Source organism: Hemicordylus capensis, chromosome 6 (assembly GCF_027244095.1).
Source record: "Hemicordylus capensis ecotype Gifberg chromosome 6, rHemCap1.1.pri, whole genome shotgun sequence".
NCBI classification, from domain to species: Eukaryota; Metazoa; Chordata; class Lepidosauria; order Squamata; family Cordylidae; genus Hemicordylus; species Hemicordylus capensis.
This window is the reverse complement of record NC_069662.1, coordinates 61,707,697-61,725,164: the sequence shown is the minus strand read 5'-3', so window position 1 is coordinate 61,725,164 and position 17,468 is coordinate 61,707,697. Positions and strand designations below refer to the sequence as shown.

Here is a 17,468-nt window from a genome sequence, read left to right as displayed (position 1 = left end):
AACCTGAAAGATACTGGATCCAATAGCAATCCACTTCTCATTTTAGTTCTTCTAGGGACTGTATATTCCCTTTGGTGGCATATATAGATAGATAGATAGATAGATAGATAGATAGATAGATAGATAGTATCCCCTTTGCCACAAGATCTTCCTTGATTGTGGATATTTTGTCTCCGTCTTCCCCTTCCAGGCTCATATCCTTCACTGGTGCACTGTGGGGGAAAGAATGATTTTAACATTGTGCAGCACGAATACGAATACTATGAACATTTATATACCATTTTTCAACAAAAGTTCCCAAAGCGGTTTACATAAACATAAATAAAATGGCTCCCTGTCCCCAAAGGGCTCATAATCTAAAAAAAGAAAGAAAAGGAAAAGAAATATAAAATAGATACCAGCAACAGCCACTGGAGAGATGCTGTGCTGGGGGTGGATAGGGTCAGTTGCTCTCCCCCTGCTAAATAAAGAGAATAACCACTTTTAGAAGGTTCCTTTTTGCTCTGTTAGAGATGGAAACCATAGATATGGAAACACTGCATGTAGTACACCAGTTTCCAGTTTGATTTAGAACCTCCATTTTACACAGAGAGGAGGAAAAACACAGTGAGGCTGCATGCAAGTGAATGGAATACAAGGGGTCTGTATTTGGTGGTGGGGTGTGTAAGTGGCAATTTAACTATAATTCGTTGTGTTTTTTGTGGGGGATATTTTTGTGCTGGGAATCCAAAGCTGCTACAGATATAATAAAGTGGCAGGGGGTGGTAATAGTGGTGAAGTATAACGCCCACAGCAGCATTTTAAAGCTTTATTTAATAATTGAACTATTGTACAAAAGGGTGGGTACAGTCCATGAGAAATTGTGAAGGATATCATATCACTAGACAGAGTTCTTGTAAGCTGCTCTCAGTGTCCTCCCATATTGTGGGAATAATAATATTGGATTTTGCACAGACACACACATACACATAGGCAATATGGGAATATATCAGCACAGGGGCGTAGCAAGGTTGGAGTGGGCCCAGAGACAAAGGTTTTGTAAATCGTGGACGATGCAAGTCATTTAATGGTACTAGAGAAAGACATGCTGTTCTAGTAGCTCCAGGTCTTAACACTCACATCAGTTTCGGAGGATGAATACAACTGAAGAAAGCCCAGGGCGGGTGCGTGGCTGGGGGAGTCAGTCATGTGACTTGCCTCTGGGGCCCCCCCAAGGCAGTGGGCCCCCAGACAACTGTCTCTCCTTGCCCTATTATAGTTACGCCCCTGTATCAGCACTAGATTAACATTGTAAGTTTGTCATTAATTACTTTATCAGCCTCAGACTGCAGTAGTGGACCACATCGAATACTATCATAGGCCACTCTCTGTTACTCTTCTTCCCCCAAACATGCAATGTAGGGGTAACAACACTGGACTACATGCAAGACAGTGTTAATCGCTACCTCTTCCTCAGCCTGCAAGTGCAACATAAGAACATTGGACTACATTGCAAAAAAATGTTTCTCAAGGTATCAGGAAGTTCGGTCTGCTGTGAAAGTCTAGGGTCTCTTAAGTCTATGTGGGTTATTAACAACCAAGGGTTCCACTCAGAAATCTAATGCATATCATTGATCCTGGCGATTGCTAGGTCTTCATGTAGCTGAGCTATTTTTGAGTTTCCCTCGGCACGGAAGTGAAAGCTGCCCACCGAAATAATTGAGATATCTAGAATTAGACAGCATATTCCCACCGAAACAAAGGGCAGTCACAAACAGAGGACTTGCTGTTCTTTCTAGCTCAGGTCTTTTTTCATGTGCCAGTTAGAGAAGGAACTCTTCTCTTTGAATTTGCCTTTCGATGAGGTGAGGAGCACTTACTGCCTGATCGCAGTCCACTTAAAATCTTGCATTTTTCTATTGATTCCTATGGACAGGTTTCATTTCCGCCTCGGCGTGGAGGAAAAAGGTTTATTGAAACAGGAAAATATACCTATGTAGCTCTCTAGTCATTTGATCTATGCAGTTTCACCCAGCTCTCGCTCCCGGCTCCAATTAGACTCTTTGACATACACAGAAGAAGAACGAGTACACAGGAGTACACAGAAGCAAGAGCAGCCCTGAATGCACAATAAAATCGGAAATGACTAATGAAATCTTAATACGCAAGCTATGTGACAAGAAACGTTTGCAAGACATATATGCTGTTTAAGAATCAGCAAACAATTAGAAAGTTCCGTACAAAGATTCGATATGCTTAAAATGAAATATCGCACTGTAGATTCTAAACATCTTGCCAAAAGAAGCCACAACTACCCTGTTTAATATTTTAACTGCAGCACAATTAAAAAGCGGCTCAATGGGGCTGCTCCGTTTCATATGTTCTTACCCTCTATTTAGAAAATATTTAGGAGTGTTGCAGTGCACATGTTTCGTGTAAGAAGAGTTTGACTCCCCCCTCTGCAGGTTGGCTAATGGGATGGACACAATACTATTATAGAATATATGCTAAAAACCGCCTGCGGGTGAATAATGGATAACTACATTCAACGTTTGAGAAGTGCTTTACTCCCATTGAAATTAATAACCCGTTTCAGAAAATGCCACATCATATTAGTCTCGTTTTTCATAGTGAAAGTCTGTTCGAAACCTTTTTAAAACCCACGCGAAATAATATCCGCGTTAGTAAGATCATGAACTCCTGTCTTTACTGCGGCCTTGCAGGAAGAAGAAGGAACGTTCTGCTACCCACTGCTAAAATCTTTGCTTTTTCCATTGTTTTTATATGGCTACTTTCACTTCTGTTCTTGAGGAACCGACAAAAAAAACCCTAAAGGAAGCGGAAGTGGGGAGCTTCTTTGAGTCTAGTATTTATGTCTATGGGCCTGTAGTTGGTTTTTACTCAATGTCTCTCCGGGCCTCCCTCCCCCACCGCCGCGCGCAGTCTCCGCTGTAACTCTGGCCCCGCCCACTTTCGGTCGCTTCTGGAGGTTGCGACGAGTGAGCAAAGACGCTCTTTTTCTCAGAGAGGGAGAGCGCGCGCGCGCGCTGCAGCGGCAGGGACATCCGGTTCCGCCCAGAGTTCGTGTGAGGGAGGTACGCGCAGCACCAGTCGCTCCTCCCCGCGCCCCCAGCCGGGAGCGAACCGGACCTTGCGAGAGCGTCGACCCTAGGTTGGTAGCTGGGCTGTGGGGCAGGAGGCACCACGAGCGTGGCGGGGAGGAGAGCCACCCCGGAGTCAAGAAGTGGTTCTTTTCTGGGCTCCCTCCTCCCCTTGAAAGCCGGGCCGGGAGTGCGGACGAAGAGGCTGTCAACACCACTGCAGGCCTACTTTGTAATCGATTGGCTTTAAACCGTTCCTTTTTTAAAGGGGGGGGGGATGAATGCAAAAAAATTTCTTGCAAAGATGCCTGCGCAGCTTGCAGCGCCTCTAGAAGCTGCTTTTCAAAGCTAGTGGCGAGGAGTGCGTGTGCGCGCGTGCCTGTGTGTTTGTGTGTAGAGGCACAGGCACACACGCAGCCTTGAGAGCCTTCAGTATAACCCATTTCCTTTTTTCTGGTGTTGTAATGGTATTTAGCAATTGTTTCGCAGTTTGTGAGCATTCAGAGGACTTGACAAGCATTCCGTTATCCTTAAAACAGCCCTGTAAGTACTCGGTAGGGCTGATGTTGAGAGAGAGTGGCTTGCAGAGGCTGAGATTCAAAGTGGGGACTTCCTGTTTCATAGGTCTTAGCCACCATGCTACACCAACGCGAATTTCACAAATGAAAACAGGGGCATTATTGTGTTCTTGTAATGCCCCAAGCTCTACACCAAGGATTGCTTGCCTGAGCTCACTACCTTCTACTATTTAATTGTTTAAAGGCTTTTCTTTTCTTACAAACTGCGGTTTTCATTTATTCAGCAATAACATTAATGCTATGTCTGACCCAGCGGTTTAGTATTATTGGTGAAGGGGTGGGGGGTTCTTGCTTCACTATGCAATATTGTACAGAGCTGTCACATTCCACCCTTAATTGTCTTCTTCCTAAACTAAAAAACCCCAAATATGTTCTAGTAGGAAATATGCTCCAACTCCTTCATGATTTTGGTTGCCTTTTCCTGCATCTTTCTAACTCGGCAATATCCTTTTTGAGATGCAATGACTAGAATTGTACAGTTTTTAAAAGGTTACTGTAACATAAATGTATGCAAAATCAATATTCTGCTGGTTGTTTTACTCTCAGTCCCTTTCATAATAATCTCTAGAATGAAATTTTAATTTTTTACCACCACACAGAATTGATATTTCCATTGAGCTATGAACTGTGATCCCAGGTATGTTTTCTAATAAATTACTGCCAGTTCTGACCCCATGTATGTTAAGTGAGAATTTTTTTGCCCCTGTGTGCCTCATTTTACACTTCGGTTGACCCTCATTTGCCACTTTCTTACCCATTCACCCAGTTTGAAGATATGCTTTGTGATTGCTTGCTTGGGTTTTTGCCATCCTGATAACAAATGAAAGCTTGGTCGCTTCAGTACTTGCCCCCTAATTTCAGATCGTGTTTGAAAGAACTCCCAGTGCTTTTTTGCAGAAGCCATGCTGATCTTCCTCAACAAGTCTGGTTCTTTTATATGCATAAGAATTCTCTCTTTAATAATATTTTCCATCCATTTCCATTAGATATTTAACAGGTAATTTCCTGACTTTCTCCAGTTCCCTTTTAAAAAATCAGTATTGTGTTGGCTGCTTTCCAATTCTCTGATAAGAAGGCAAATTTTAGTGACTAGTTGCATATTTTTTTTGCTATATCGACAATTTTGTATTTGAGTGTTCTAGGAACTTTCAGATGGATCCATCCAGACTTAGTAACTTGTTAGCCTCTAATTTTTAATGTGTTAGCATTAGATCCTCATCTTGTGCCACTTCAGTTTGACTTAATTCTTCAGACACCCTCCCCAGTAAAAGAAGCATGGCTGTCAGCTTCTGCAATGATGACAGATGCAAAGGATTATTTTCTTCTACTTTATAATTTTCTGTCCTTCCTTGGGAATCCTTTTTTTAACCTTTGCCATCAAATAATGCAACGGTTTCCCTAGATAATTATTTCCTTCTGAAGTATTTAAATTTTTGTTGTGGTTTTAAAAAATATTTTTAGGAATATATTCTTCAAAATCTCTCCCAAAAGCAGAACAGTGACTGTGCAGAGTTGTCTCTGATAAATAAGGCACTCCATGAAGTTTTCATGGAGTTATAGTAATGTGTTTTTTCATGTATTTTATTTATGCACTGTACACACACTTGTTTACTTTCCTGATGTGTTGTGATAAGCAGAGCTTCCCTAATGCAGTCCTAATATGTAAACAGACATATTAGAGACTTGCGTAGTATGCGGTATACAAATATGTTAAATATACCGTGGCAGTTTTCAGGTTCTTGGGCTTTGTTTTTTGAAATGATTCTGTTTGGTTAGGTATTCATGTGGAGAACTTGTTATGATCTGGTAAAGTGTGCCGTTGAGTCAGTGTCAGCTCCTGGAGACCACAGAGCCTTGTGATTGTCTTTGGTAGAATACAGGAAGAATTTACCATTGCCATCTCCCGTGCAGTATGAGATGATGCCTTTCAGCATCTTCCTATATCACTGCTGCCCGATATAGGTGTTTCCCATAGTCTGGAAAACATACCAATGAGGATTCGAACTGGCAACCTCTGGCTTGCTGGTCTAGTCATAGCAATGCGGTGCTTTCATTGCTATGAAAGTTGATGCAACTCTGTCCCCCATAATAATTTGCTCTCATACCCTTGCACTCGCTTTCATTTTTACACTAATTGACCTAGATGCCTTCCGAATATAGCCAGTGGGCAAGTGACTGACTAAACCATGGTTTAGTAGTGAATGAGATTGTTCTCCCTGTGAATCCCTGTACTTTCTCCTCCTTTGCATACCAGAGGAAGAGATTGAAAACTTTTACACTAACCATAGTTCCTTGTTGCATCTAAACTCAGAACAGGTTAATTCATGAGCAGAAGTTTGCACATCTTCCCTTCCTAGTGTGCAGTAGTAGTGTGCATGGAACCAGCACCTGCCGGTTCGACGGTGGGGTGTGTGTGTGTGATCTCTTTAAAGACGGGGGAGTTATTTCATCCTGGTTTAACTTATTTAAATATTCCAAAATGGGTCTAGCTATCAGCTGGAAAGAAATGTGAGCATCTTGGAAGATATTGCTAAATCTCATAAAGAACTGCTGTCTGCATGACTGACTGATGAATATAACTTTTAAAAACAACTTATTTGCAGACAATCACTGGTTCATTAGATCTAACTTTTATTTGTATTTCCTCTGGACATCTAGTCTAGATGGATTATTATTTCTGTGGAGCAATTGTTCCTTCCTGCCACCACAACATTTGCCCACATTTAAAATGCAATTTAACAGAAGGGAAGAGGAATTGTGCTGAATGGGGCAAGTTGCTCCATTTTCCTAATTCCTCCCCAGGTCCTCTATAAGTTGTGATTTCAAGCAATTTCCATCTAGTAAATTTCACTCCCCTAACAGGAGCTTTTAAAAAAGAACTAGGTGATCCGGCCAGAGCATCTGCGCCCCTAGTTTGCCACTGCTGCTTTTTTGCTTGCTTGCCCCCACCACATTCTCCTCTGCCTACCGTCTTCTTCCTTCCCTGCCCACCCCTTTCTGCAGCCACCTTCTTCTTCCCCGCCACCAGCCCCCATCTTGTTGTTTTACTCTGCCACCACCATCATTTTCTAGCTGCCCGCCTGCCGTCCGCCGCCACCATATTCTTTCTCTAGCCCATCCCCATCCCTGTTGACAGCTGCTCATGAACTCTCGCGAGAGCAACGGGTACATCAAAGAGAAATATATATAAAGAAGATGTTAAAATATTCTTGAATGGCAGAGCATTTTTGTGAGAGAGGTTGCTTATTTTTCTCTTTAATGGCTTTTGTGAGCACCTAAGTGAATGAGCACTCATTTTTCAGATATTAGAAGAAAAAATTGAAAAATAGTTCCCAGGTCTTGAGGGTGCGAGGAAGAGAGCATGTTTGTTACGGATACTACTTGAGGTGTCCACAACAGCTATAGGAAAACGTTCATCTATTGCAGCTGCACTAGTCATACTTCTGGAAGCTAGTTTTGATTTCTCTAGAGTAATAGTTTGAAACACTTCAAACACCTGCAAAACTGGTTTGACCAGAGACCATGGCAAGACACATGAAGTGAACATATGAGGTCTGAGCAGATTAGCTCAGAACATAGGAAGCTGCCTTATACCAAGTCAGAGCATTGGTCCATCTAGCTCAGTATTGTCTCTAGACTGACTAGCAGTAGCTTCTCCAAGGTTGCAGGCAGGAGTCTCTCTCTTCTCCTCTCTCTGTTCTATCTTGTAGATGTCAGGGAGGGAACTTGGAACCTTTTGCATGCAAGCATGCAGATGCTCTCTCCAGAGTGGTCCCATCCCCAAAGGGGGTGGGTTATCTTACAGTGCTCATTATTCAAATGCAAACCAGGATGGACCCTGATTAGCAAAGGGGACAATTCATGCTTGCTACCACAAGACTAGGTCTCCTCCCTTTTAGACCAGCTCTCCTTCCATTCAGAAAGTTGAGTGTACACAGCTTTAGTTTGAAGAGCACTTGAGGTAAGGCTTGTGAGGAAGTCCTTTTTCCAGACGTATAAGGTACAGTGTGCCATCAAGTCGATTTTGATTTTGACTCCTGGCACCCACAGAGCCCTCTGGTTTTCTTTGGTAGAATGCAGGAGGGGTTTATCATTGCCTCCTCCCATGCAGTATGAGACGATGCCTTTCAACATCTTTCTATATCGCTGCTGCCTGATATAGGTGTTTTCCATAGTCTGGGAAACAAAGCAGTGGGGATTACTGTAATCTAAAACCCTCACCTTGATTGTACCACTAGTTTCCTACTGAAGATGATCTTTGAAAGTGCAGATAGGTATTTTCTTTACCACTTATTGTCCCAGAGATGAACAAAGCTGTGCATGCTATTCCAAAAGTAAATTCAGCATAGACTTATAGAATAAATTCTTAACAGAAATTTCTTGCTTATATAATCTTTTCTTTTTGATTGATTGTATCGTACTACATTGATGTCTTCAATGATGTTCCATCTTTAACATCAAGCTATTCTCCTAAGTAGTTATAGCCAATTTCGAAACCATCAGTACAATGTATAGTTAAATTTATTTTTGACCCACTGTACCATCTTTGCATTTATTAACATGGAAACTCAACCTTTCAACTGTGCAGTCATGCAGTTTGATCATCCTTATGGATAGAATGACAGTCAGTATTCTGAATATGTTAGTATCACTTTTAATTGATCACCTCAATATTTGTCTGTCTTCAGATAATTTTATGAATATTTTAAAAACCGATGTGGCATCTAGTAGGATGCCACTGTGAAAATAATCTCCATTTATTTCTATCCCATTTTTTTTCCCATCGGATGTCAAAAGCTTTTGATGAAGTTTAGCCATTTCACTAGAAGGAATTCTAGCAAATGTTTGTCTCCTATGGAAAGTGCTGTTTGAGCGCTTGTGGGTTATCTTGGAATGCAAACTAGAACAAGGAGTCCACAAATGGTTCTTCCTTTGGGGCTTGAAAAGGATACAGCAAGGATCAAAATTTGCAGAAGGTAACTGCGGAAACATCTTATTTGGCACTTCTGTCCATTTCAAAGCAGTCTGTTGTATGGTTTAGAGTGTAGTCTAAACAAAATCTTAAGTTTCCTCAAATTTCGTATCCAAGGAGTGCAAGTCCCCTCCCCTATATGAACAATATTCAAGATAAATAGTATCTGCTAGTTGTAAAATCTGTACTTGTGCCATTTGTCAGGTTAAATATTTAAATACTTCTAGCAAGCACATCTAAAGAGATCAGTTTGAGGTGAAAAGTTACAGAATGATTGAAATTTTGTTGGAGTTGAATTTAGCTGAACAGGAGTTAAAGTTTTTCTTTGATACAAATTTATGTTATGTTTAAGGCTGGTTATCCTGAAGTGTAACTTGTTTCTTAAGAAGTGTTTTTCCCTGTTTTATTATAGCCTTTGACACTGTGTACCAAAGAAATGGTGATGGAGAAGCCAAGTCCGCTGCTTGTAGGGCGGGAGTTTGTGAGGCAGTACTACACCCTGCTAAATAAAGCACCGGATTTCTTGCACAGGTAATTTCTAAAGCAGGAGTTGGTAATAATTTATTCACTCTAATTTATGGGTATACAAAATCTTAATACATTTTAATCTAGAAGCTGTTTCACTCATCAGGCACAATTTTTCTCTTATCACATTAGACTAGTGGGTTTCCTGTGCTTTGATAATGGATATAATAGAAATTGATAGAAATGATAATGGATATAAATGTGGAGCAATTCCAGTGTTACTTTCTGGACAGGGAGGTGTGCAGGAGATGATCTAGCATAAAAAACTTGCTTCCTGCCAAATTCAGTGGTGCAGTTTGCTCTCAGGAGTCAGTGCAAGTACCACTAAAAATTCTTTAGTGTTTCACTTCTGGCACCCCGGTGTCCCAGGTTGACGTGGTGGAGAGAGGTGCTTTCTATCAGCTTTGGCTGACATGCCATCTGTGTCCATCACATTCTGGTAACCTCCAGATTTGACTACTGCAATGGGCTCTGTGTGGGGCTGCCTGTGTATGTAGTCAGGAAACTGAATTTGATACAGAATGTGGCAGCCAGGTTAGTCTCTGGGTCATCATGGAGAGACCTATTACTCATATATTAAAAGAGCTACACAGGCTGCCAGTAAGTTTCCAGGCAAAATACAAAGTGCTGGTTGTAGCCTATACACCCTTAACAGCTTAGGCCCTTGGTATTTAAGAGAATGTCATCTTTGCCATGAGCTCCACCGCCCATTGAGATCATCTGGAGAGGTTCGTCTGCAGTTGCCACCAGCTCTACACAGGGATGGGGCTTTTATGTTGCTGCCCTGAGACTCTGCAATGCGTTCCATGCTGAAATAAGAGCCTCCTCATCTCTGACAAAGGTTTATTTTTTCACCCAAGTTTTTAACTGGACTGTGGTTTAAAATTCTTTTTAAGGTTTTCATTTTTAATCTGTTTTATGTTGATGTAAATCTCCCAGACATGGAAGTTTGGAGTGGCCTACAAATTTGAAAAATAAATAAATAAAATGTGTCCCATAGGTTGCTGACCCCCTGATCTAATGGTATAGTTTGTGGTTGGCTCTGCACATGGTTTTTAAGCTAAATAGCCATGAGGAAGCTACAATTAGCTTCCGGAAGGAAGCTTCCATTGACACAAATGGAATTCTTCACCCACTCGCAATGCTAATCAGAGGCACAGTTTTCACTAGGAGCACAGCAGGGAAGGAGTCCCTTGTGTGCCATGATCTGACCTTGGTTGCCCACCATGACTACGTAGCTCAAACAGACAAAACAACAAATATACAGAGCCAAACTATGTATTCATCATAGCCTGTATTTGGCCCTAAAGAAGCAAGTTGGTTTTATTCACAATGTATCACAAGTCCCTTCACTTTCCTATAACCACTCTGACTTGAGAGTATTGACTAGTGGGCTTAAACAATGGACCAATAAAAAGAACAAAATCATGATTAACACATAATCTGAACCTCATTGTGTTCCAAAATGAGTTTTTGGCTCCTGGAAGTGCATTTTTGTGTCCACACTGAGGTCTGACAAGGCAACAGCTCAGTTAAGGAGTTGTTTATCCAGGAAAAACTAGTCCTGGATGGAGGGGTTATATAGTAGCCAGGAGCTTCACCCCTCCTTGGATCTCAGATTGGCCCTGATCCAAAGCCAACTCCATCCTCTTAAGGAAACCCATTGGGAGGTAGGCTTTGAAGCTTGGTCCTGGCATGGCATTGCTTCTGCTGCTAGGATCCCGGAAGTGATGGAGGGGTTTTTATGGATAGAATGTACTACTTGAACTGGGGCTGGGGGGAGGTTGCTGTTACTCTTCTGACAAATAAAGCAGCAATTGTTACATACTGTACTCAGACACCAACTGCTAACCAATGCTACTCATGAGTAATGAGTAAAACTTGGGTTGCAAAACGTATCTAATCCTGCAGATTTTTAAAAACTTTATTACTGCAAAAAAAAAAAAATCTTTTAAAAAAAATGTAGTCACAGTTGGAATATTTTCCAACTGTGACTACATTTTTTTTAAAAGATTTTTTTTCATAGCAAGCAAGATTGTTTAGAGTGATTGAGGCACGAGATGCCGGGCTGTGCATTTCAGATTAACCGGTTTCATTTGAATGAAATCAGTCATGTATATGGTATTTGAAGGTATTAATATTTTATGTATTTTATTATTGTTGTTATTGTTTGTTTTTTCTTGTATTTATGCTGGCCTTGGGCCGAAATAAACAAATACATACAGTTGGAATATTTAATCAGGTCATAAGTACACAAGAAAAGCTTTGCTGGATCAGGCCAAAGGCCCAACTAGTCCAGAATCCTGCTTCATTCTATGGCCAGCCAGGTGCATCTGGGAAGTCCACAAGTGGGGGGAAAGAGGGCAATACCACCTCAGCACCTGGTGTTCAGGGGCATACCCCCTCTGATGGAAATACTCAGCTCTCCAGGCTAGTAAGTCCATGTAAGTTCTACATCATTGTAAGGGTAGAGACCTGAAGAGCAAGAGTGAGTATGGTAGGCTGCAAATAGGAAGCAGTTGCATAGAGCTGTAGATGATAGCGAGTGTGAAAATGCTGAGGATCTCTATAAAAAGGCAGTGTGTGAGAAACCTGGATGCACACAGATTGGGATGGCAAACTGAGAGACTTGCATGTGCAAGAATGGACTTTGGAAGACAAGACAGAATTCAAAAAGTCTTTTGTGGGATTCAGGAATGTGTATGTGAGGGCTAGACAATGAGCAACATCAGAGCATAATCCAGCTCACAGGGGCTTCCTATCTGGTCCTCCAGCACAGTTGCTAATCTCATCTCATTTTAGCTACGTGCTGCCCCAGAAACCAAGATACATGCAAAGCGGAAATTTAACCCTAAGCCTCCCAGTGTGAACAGCACCTCACGTTCTGTAGGAATTCTCCACACACAGTTGTTGAGTGCTGGCCAAGAGTTGGACAAATGGGAGTGAGTAACACTGCATAAGGAAAGAATTAAGAGCCCTTTGCTGGCATCTTGGCTTGTGTAGGAGTGAGTCAGTAGGCAGAACCGATGTTGCTGATGCTTCAGCTCAGCCTTTTCTCAATTTACAATGTCTTTCTTTATTTTGAAACCTTATCGTGCAACCCTATCCATAATAGAGTACACATCTAATATTGGATTGGAAGGATCACCAACCCACAGTGCCTCCATCTTGTCTGGATTAAGTTTCTATTTGTTTTTACTCATAGTCTCTCACAACCAACAGACAAGTTCAGAGTTTCAATGGCAATGAGAGGCTGGTCTCATAAACGTATATCTCTGAAATAGATTCCCAGAGGTTAGAAAGCATGTGAGACAAAGAAGGATCCCAGAGGCCATAGCAATAGTTCTCCAGCACTACCTGCTGCATTCAGGAAATGAATGGAGCTAAGAACAGTGTCCCTCCACAAGCCGATCCCTGTAAAGGGGTTTAGAGGAATACTGTGGCTGATTGTATCAAATGTCATTGAGAGATCCAGGAGAATGAACAGGGTTGGTTTCCCCCATCTGCTTCCAAGTGCAAGTTGTCCATTTGGGTAACGACAATAGTTTCTGTCACAAAACTGGACTGAAATCTTGAGTAAAGGTATCTAGATCATTAATAGTCTGTTGGATACTAGGTGGTAATAACTTTAAAATATATATATGGATACTCCAGAGATGGGCTCTTTAATAGTGTGTGAATCATTCCTTTTGGGATTCTATCCTCCAGCCCAATAGAACCCAACTGTTCCTTATTGAAGCATTTATTGCTTTTGAAATCCAGTCCTGGCCTTGCAGTCATAATCAGCCAGTGAGGACAAGGGTTAAGCAAGAAAGTGGCTGACTACATGTCATCAAGGATTCTGTCCACATCCTCAGGTTGAACAAACTCAAAGATATCCATCAAAATCTGACAAAGGAGCCCTAGTAACCTCTGAGACGACCACTGGAGTCAAAGTGTATACGAGTCATCTTTATCTGCAAAATGCTTTACATTATGTTCTGCAGTAGCCAGACCTCAGCTGCATACTGTGTCCAATTGCTGGATGAACTTCAAGAGTGGGTTCAGAGGAGGCAATGAAGATGCCAGGGGTTTGAAAAACTATGAGGAAACTGAGTATGATTACCTGGAGAAGAGAAGGCTGAGGTGCCACATGATAGCACCCCTCAAATCCCTCAAGTGCTGTTGCATAGAAGAGGACAAACACCTACTTCTCGGCTGCCCCCACGGACAGGACTAGATCTATTATTATTATTATTATTATTATTATTATTATTATTATTACTACTACTACTACTACTACTACTACTACTACTACTACTACTACTATTTCACATTTTATATCCTGCTCTTCCTCCAAGGAGCCTCAAGTGTACTACATACTCGAGTTTCTCCTCACAACAACTTTGTGAAGTAGGTTAGTCTGAGAGAGAAGTAACTGGCCCAGAGTCACCCAGCAAGTCTCATGGCTGAATGGGGATTTGGACTCTGGTCTCCCCGGTCCTAGTCCAGTACTCTAACCACTACACCATGCTAGCTTAAGATACGGGACGGAAGACTTTGGTTGAACAATAGGAGAAAATAAACAGTCATTGCATTGTGACAGTAGAACAGATTACTCTAGGCCTTCAGGCATAGGCTGGACAGCCATCTGGTGATGCTCTGGATTTCATGCATAAAGCAGGGGCTAGCTTAGATGTTCTCCCTCTCCTCCAGCCCTATGATTTTGATCCATTAATCTTTGCAGGTGGGTGTCATAACTGGTCCCCACCCCGCAAAGTGGGTCATTGTCAACATCATGGCTCCTGCTAAAAATTGCCAGTGGGCATGTGAGTTCTAGTCTGGCAGTGGGGATAGCATGTATTAATAAGCATTGTGAAATTGGTGTGCCATAAGACACTAGCTGATGTGTAGGCACCTTAGGGCTATCTATACCTTGGTGGAGAAAGGGAGCAAACATAAAAATCATGTAGCAGCTCTGCTCAACAAGAAAAAATGGGTTAAGTGTTGCAGGGGCAGTGTGCTTCAGGATGAAAACGGTTGGGAAACACTGTTAATTGCTTTTGTATTCTGTGGTGTCAAACATGCAAGTAAATAGTCATATAGCCTTGGGTCACTTAAAGCTCTTATACTCTGCGTGCTTAATAGTGGAGTTGTATAACTCACAGTTCAATGAATGCTGTGGGGGAGTGAAAGTTCATACAGTTTTGTCTGAGTAATATAAGTGATGGAATCGAATCTTCTTGAATTACTATGGCAGTGTTTCAGGGATTTCTGTCTTGCTGCATTCTTATGGGAAGTACAAGGTGAAATGTCTGCCCCTTACAGTAAAAGACGTAATCTAAATTCAGTGTCCAGAAACATATTTATTACAAAATGTGCATATGAGTATGAGTGGATCTCCCTATACAGGAACCCGACATCTGCAGTTTCACCTATCTGTGGCCAGGTAATCAACACCCAACCTCAGCATACGTTGGGCGGGGGGAATGGCAGGAAAGGGGTTAATTCCATGAATCCGCAGGTTGGGAGTGGCTGGAAATTGTCTCAGAGGAAATTTCTGGCTGACACTTTGTGGAGGAGAGCCATTTTATGGTTCATTTGTTAAAACAAAAATTGCTGTGATTTTCGTGGAATTCCTGGGACTTGGGGGGAGGGGGCATCCTTGGACTCCCAAAGGCCCGCAGAGGGCACTTTGGGGCACTTTATTTAAAGGCGGGCACTTTATTTGGCCTGTGTGTGTGTGTTTTGGGGCACTTTTTTGGGTTCTTTGTCTGGGAACTTAACCCCCACGACCCTATAGACTCAGTGCATCATTACCGGTGATTTTGTTACCCATGGTAATATGTGGAAATGGAACCCCTGCCAATAATGAGGTACAGTTGTAGTAACTAAATTAATTTGATAAAGGACTATATTCTGCTTTCATGTTAGTACACACAAGAGAATTATAATAGAGTACAGGTGGTCCTGGTTATTTGTGGGGATGCCTTTCTGGCCTACAACAAAACCTTGTGTCAGTGGGAATTGGGAGGTTAGATTCTGGAGCCCAGGAAAATAACCAAAAAAATCACTGAAAAGACAGTGTAAAAAGCTGAAATAAGGATGGAGCATAGCACTATACCTTGCTACCTCAGATCTCCTGCTATAACTCTCTGGCTACTCCAACAATGCCCACCCCCAGCTTATCCAGTAATGCATAATCATGACATTTCTTCACCTCACTGTTGGTCTAGCACTTAGCACAAGACCCCTCCTCCTGATTGGTTGGTAGATTGGAGAAATAGGGAGCACAAAATCAAATCCAATTCAAGTCCTCACAGAGGAGTGTGAGAGAATCAAGGAGTGAGGAGAATCAATTTTCAGTGGATAATTCAAATCAATTTTTAATTTAAATTACAGTACTGTAATTCTCAAAATTAAATTGAATAAAATGAAATTTATAAAAGTAATAATTAGCTGCTGGTGAGGGTAGCACAAGGCTGCAAGAAGCTCCACAGGAATGGCTCCAAAAGCTCCAGGGCAATGGCTCCTGAATGCTCCCAATTGCACCCTAAGGATGCCAAATGCTACCCAAAATGGCGTTTAGAAGCACACAAAACTCTAAATATGCAGATCAAAGCACTCCACCTTGCTCCTCCAAACTCCTCTCACAACCTTCTGCAACCTTCTCTCACTTATGCACATTCAGAAAGAGGATGATCATGTAAGGGCAGAACTGTACTGCCGAAAACCCTAAATATATGAAGCTGCATACCATGGACAATGAGGTTGGGTATATATTGCCGGACCGCAGATACGCATAACGACAAGTGCTGAAACCATGGGAATAAGGGTGATCTGTACTTTATTGAAATCATGCTATATTAAATTACAATACTTGCGATCAGCACAATGGTGGTGTAGGTGACTGTCTCCTTCTCATGGCTGCACCCACATGTTTTATCAACTCTTCTGGCAGATATTGATAAAAACCCTCCTTGTTCTTTTCCACTTGGGAAAAATCCTACCAGTTGTGTGGCAATTGATAGAAAAAACATGTTGCCTGACACCTCTCCCCCCCCCCCAATTCTTAGGCTGTTTTCTAATGATCCCAAATCACATCAATCTTCTTGATGATGATTTCAAGTTGTCTTAATATGTATGATAAAAAAAATATACTGAGCATACTGCTGAATGGAGATGTGCACAAAATTATGCCGAATTTGATTAGAATTAAAATCGATTTGATTTGGAAGCATTGAACAGAGTAGAGATGCGTTCAAATTTGCATTGAGTTGAATTTAATGCAAATTTGAATCTATTAGAATGAATCTCCACTCTGTTCAATGGTTTTGAATAGAATACAGGTGAATTTCGTGCACATCCCTACTGCTGAAAGGTTTTTGAAGTTCTGCATTTAAAAAATTGTACCGCCACTGATGCATCCTAGAATGAAGCATATTCAGGAAGCGTGACAACCACTGTGTCAATTTTTTCCTCAAAGCAGCCAAGGAGATTAGACTCTGTTCTGAATCAATTTCCTTGTCTGTAAGAGATTGGTGGGATGGCTGCTTTTCTTCTGCTTTCTTATACAGGTTTCCTTGATGTGTAAGAGAGCTAACTGTGAGAAAACAGTGCAATCATTCTTAATGGAAAATATAATGGCCTTTTGAACATATTCCAGATGTATGCACTGAACAGAGGAAGTTTGTGTGTTAGTGTTGCCAGTAATGGAAACACTACCTGGTCTGGCTTTCACAAATCATTGATGTGTGTTCTTACTGATCTGAAAAATGTTACAGTCAGTCTTGGTGACGGACTATTCTGGAAGTGGTGGTTCCTTTATTGCAGCATATTGCTGTATTGTACTATCACTTCCACTCTTGTGCTTACTGTTAGACCAGGGATTCTCAAACTTGGGTCCTCAGGTGTTATTGGACTTCAACTCCCATAATCCCCAGCCTCAGTGGCCTTTGGTTGGGGATTATGGGAGTTGAAGTCCAATAACACCTGAGGACCCAAGTTTGAGAATCACTGTGTTAGACTAATAATTGCACTACAGGTAATGTTGATGAGTGCATTGTTGCTCATTTGGAGTTTTTAGACTTGTTCTTCCAGTATCACGCAGTGCAGTGAATGTTGTCTTGAAACCTTGTTTTCCTTACCTTTTTACATGTTACATAAAGGACTTTAAAAAAATGTCCTTTCAGACAACTAGACCTGCACAAGCAAGATGGACTGAATAATTGTGGTACTAAAATGACATCTTTGAATATTTCAAAAAAATGTTCCTTGATTGTATGAACTACATTCTGGACAAACTTGAAAACAGTCTTAACTGCAGCCTACTGG

General features: G+C 41.6%; 1 protein-coding gene across 5 annotated transcripts in view; it reads left to right on the top strand.

Annotated features, from left to right (window-relative positions):
• G3BP2 (G3BP stress granule assembly factor 2) overlaps positions 1 to 17,468 on the top strand; it is a 68,588-nt gene that overhangs the window by 1,015 nt on the left and 50,105 nt on the right. The window contains exons 1-2 of one of the 5 annotated variants that reach the window (XM_053259625.1): positions 2,960 to 3,151; positions 9,043 to 9,161. In XM_053259625.1, the coding sequence (XP_053115600.1) occupies positions 9,067 to 9,161 (95 nt within the window). In that variant the 5' untranslated portion in view covers positions 2,960 to 3,151; positions 9,043 to 9,066. Of the gene's footprint in view, positions 1 to 2,959; positions 3,152 to 8,510; positions 8,635 to 9,042; positions 9,162 to 17,468 lie in introns of those variants that run through there. The other 4 variants (XM_053259624.1, XM_053259621.1, XM_053259623.1 and 1 more) reach the window with 4 other exon arrangements.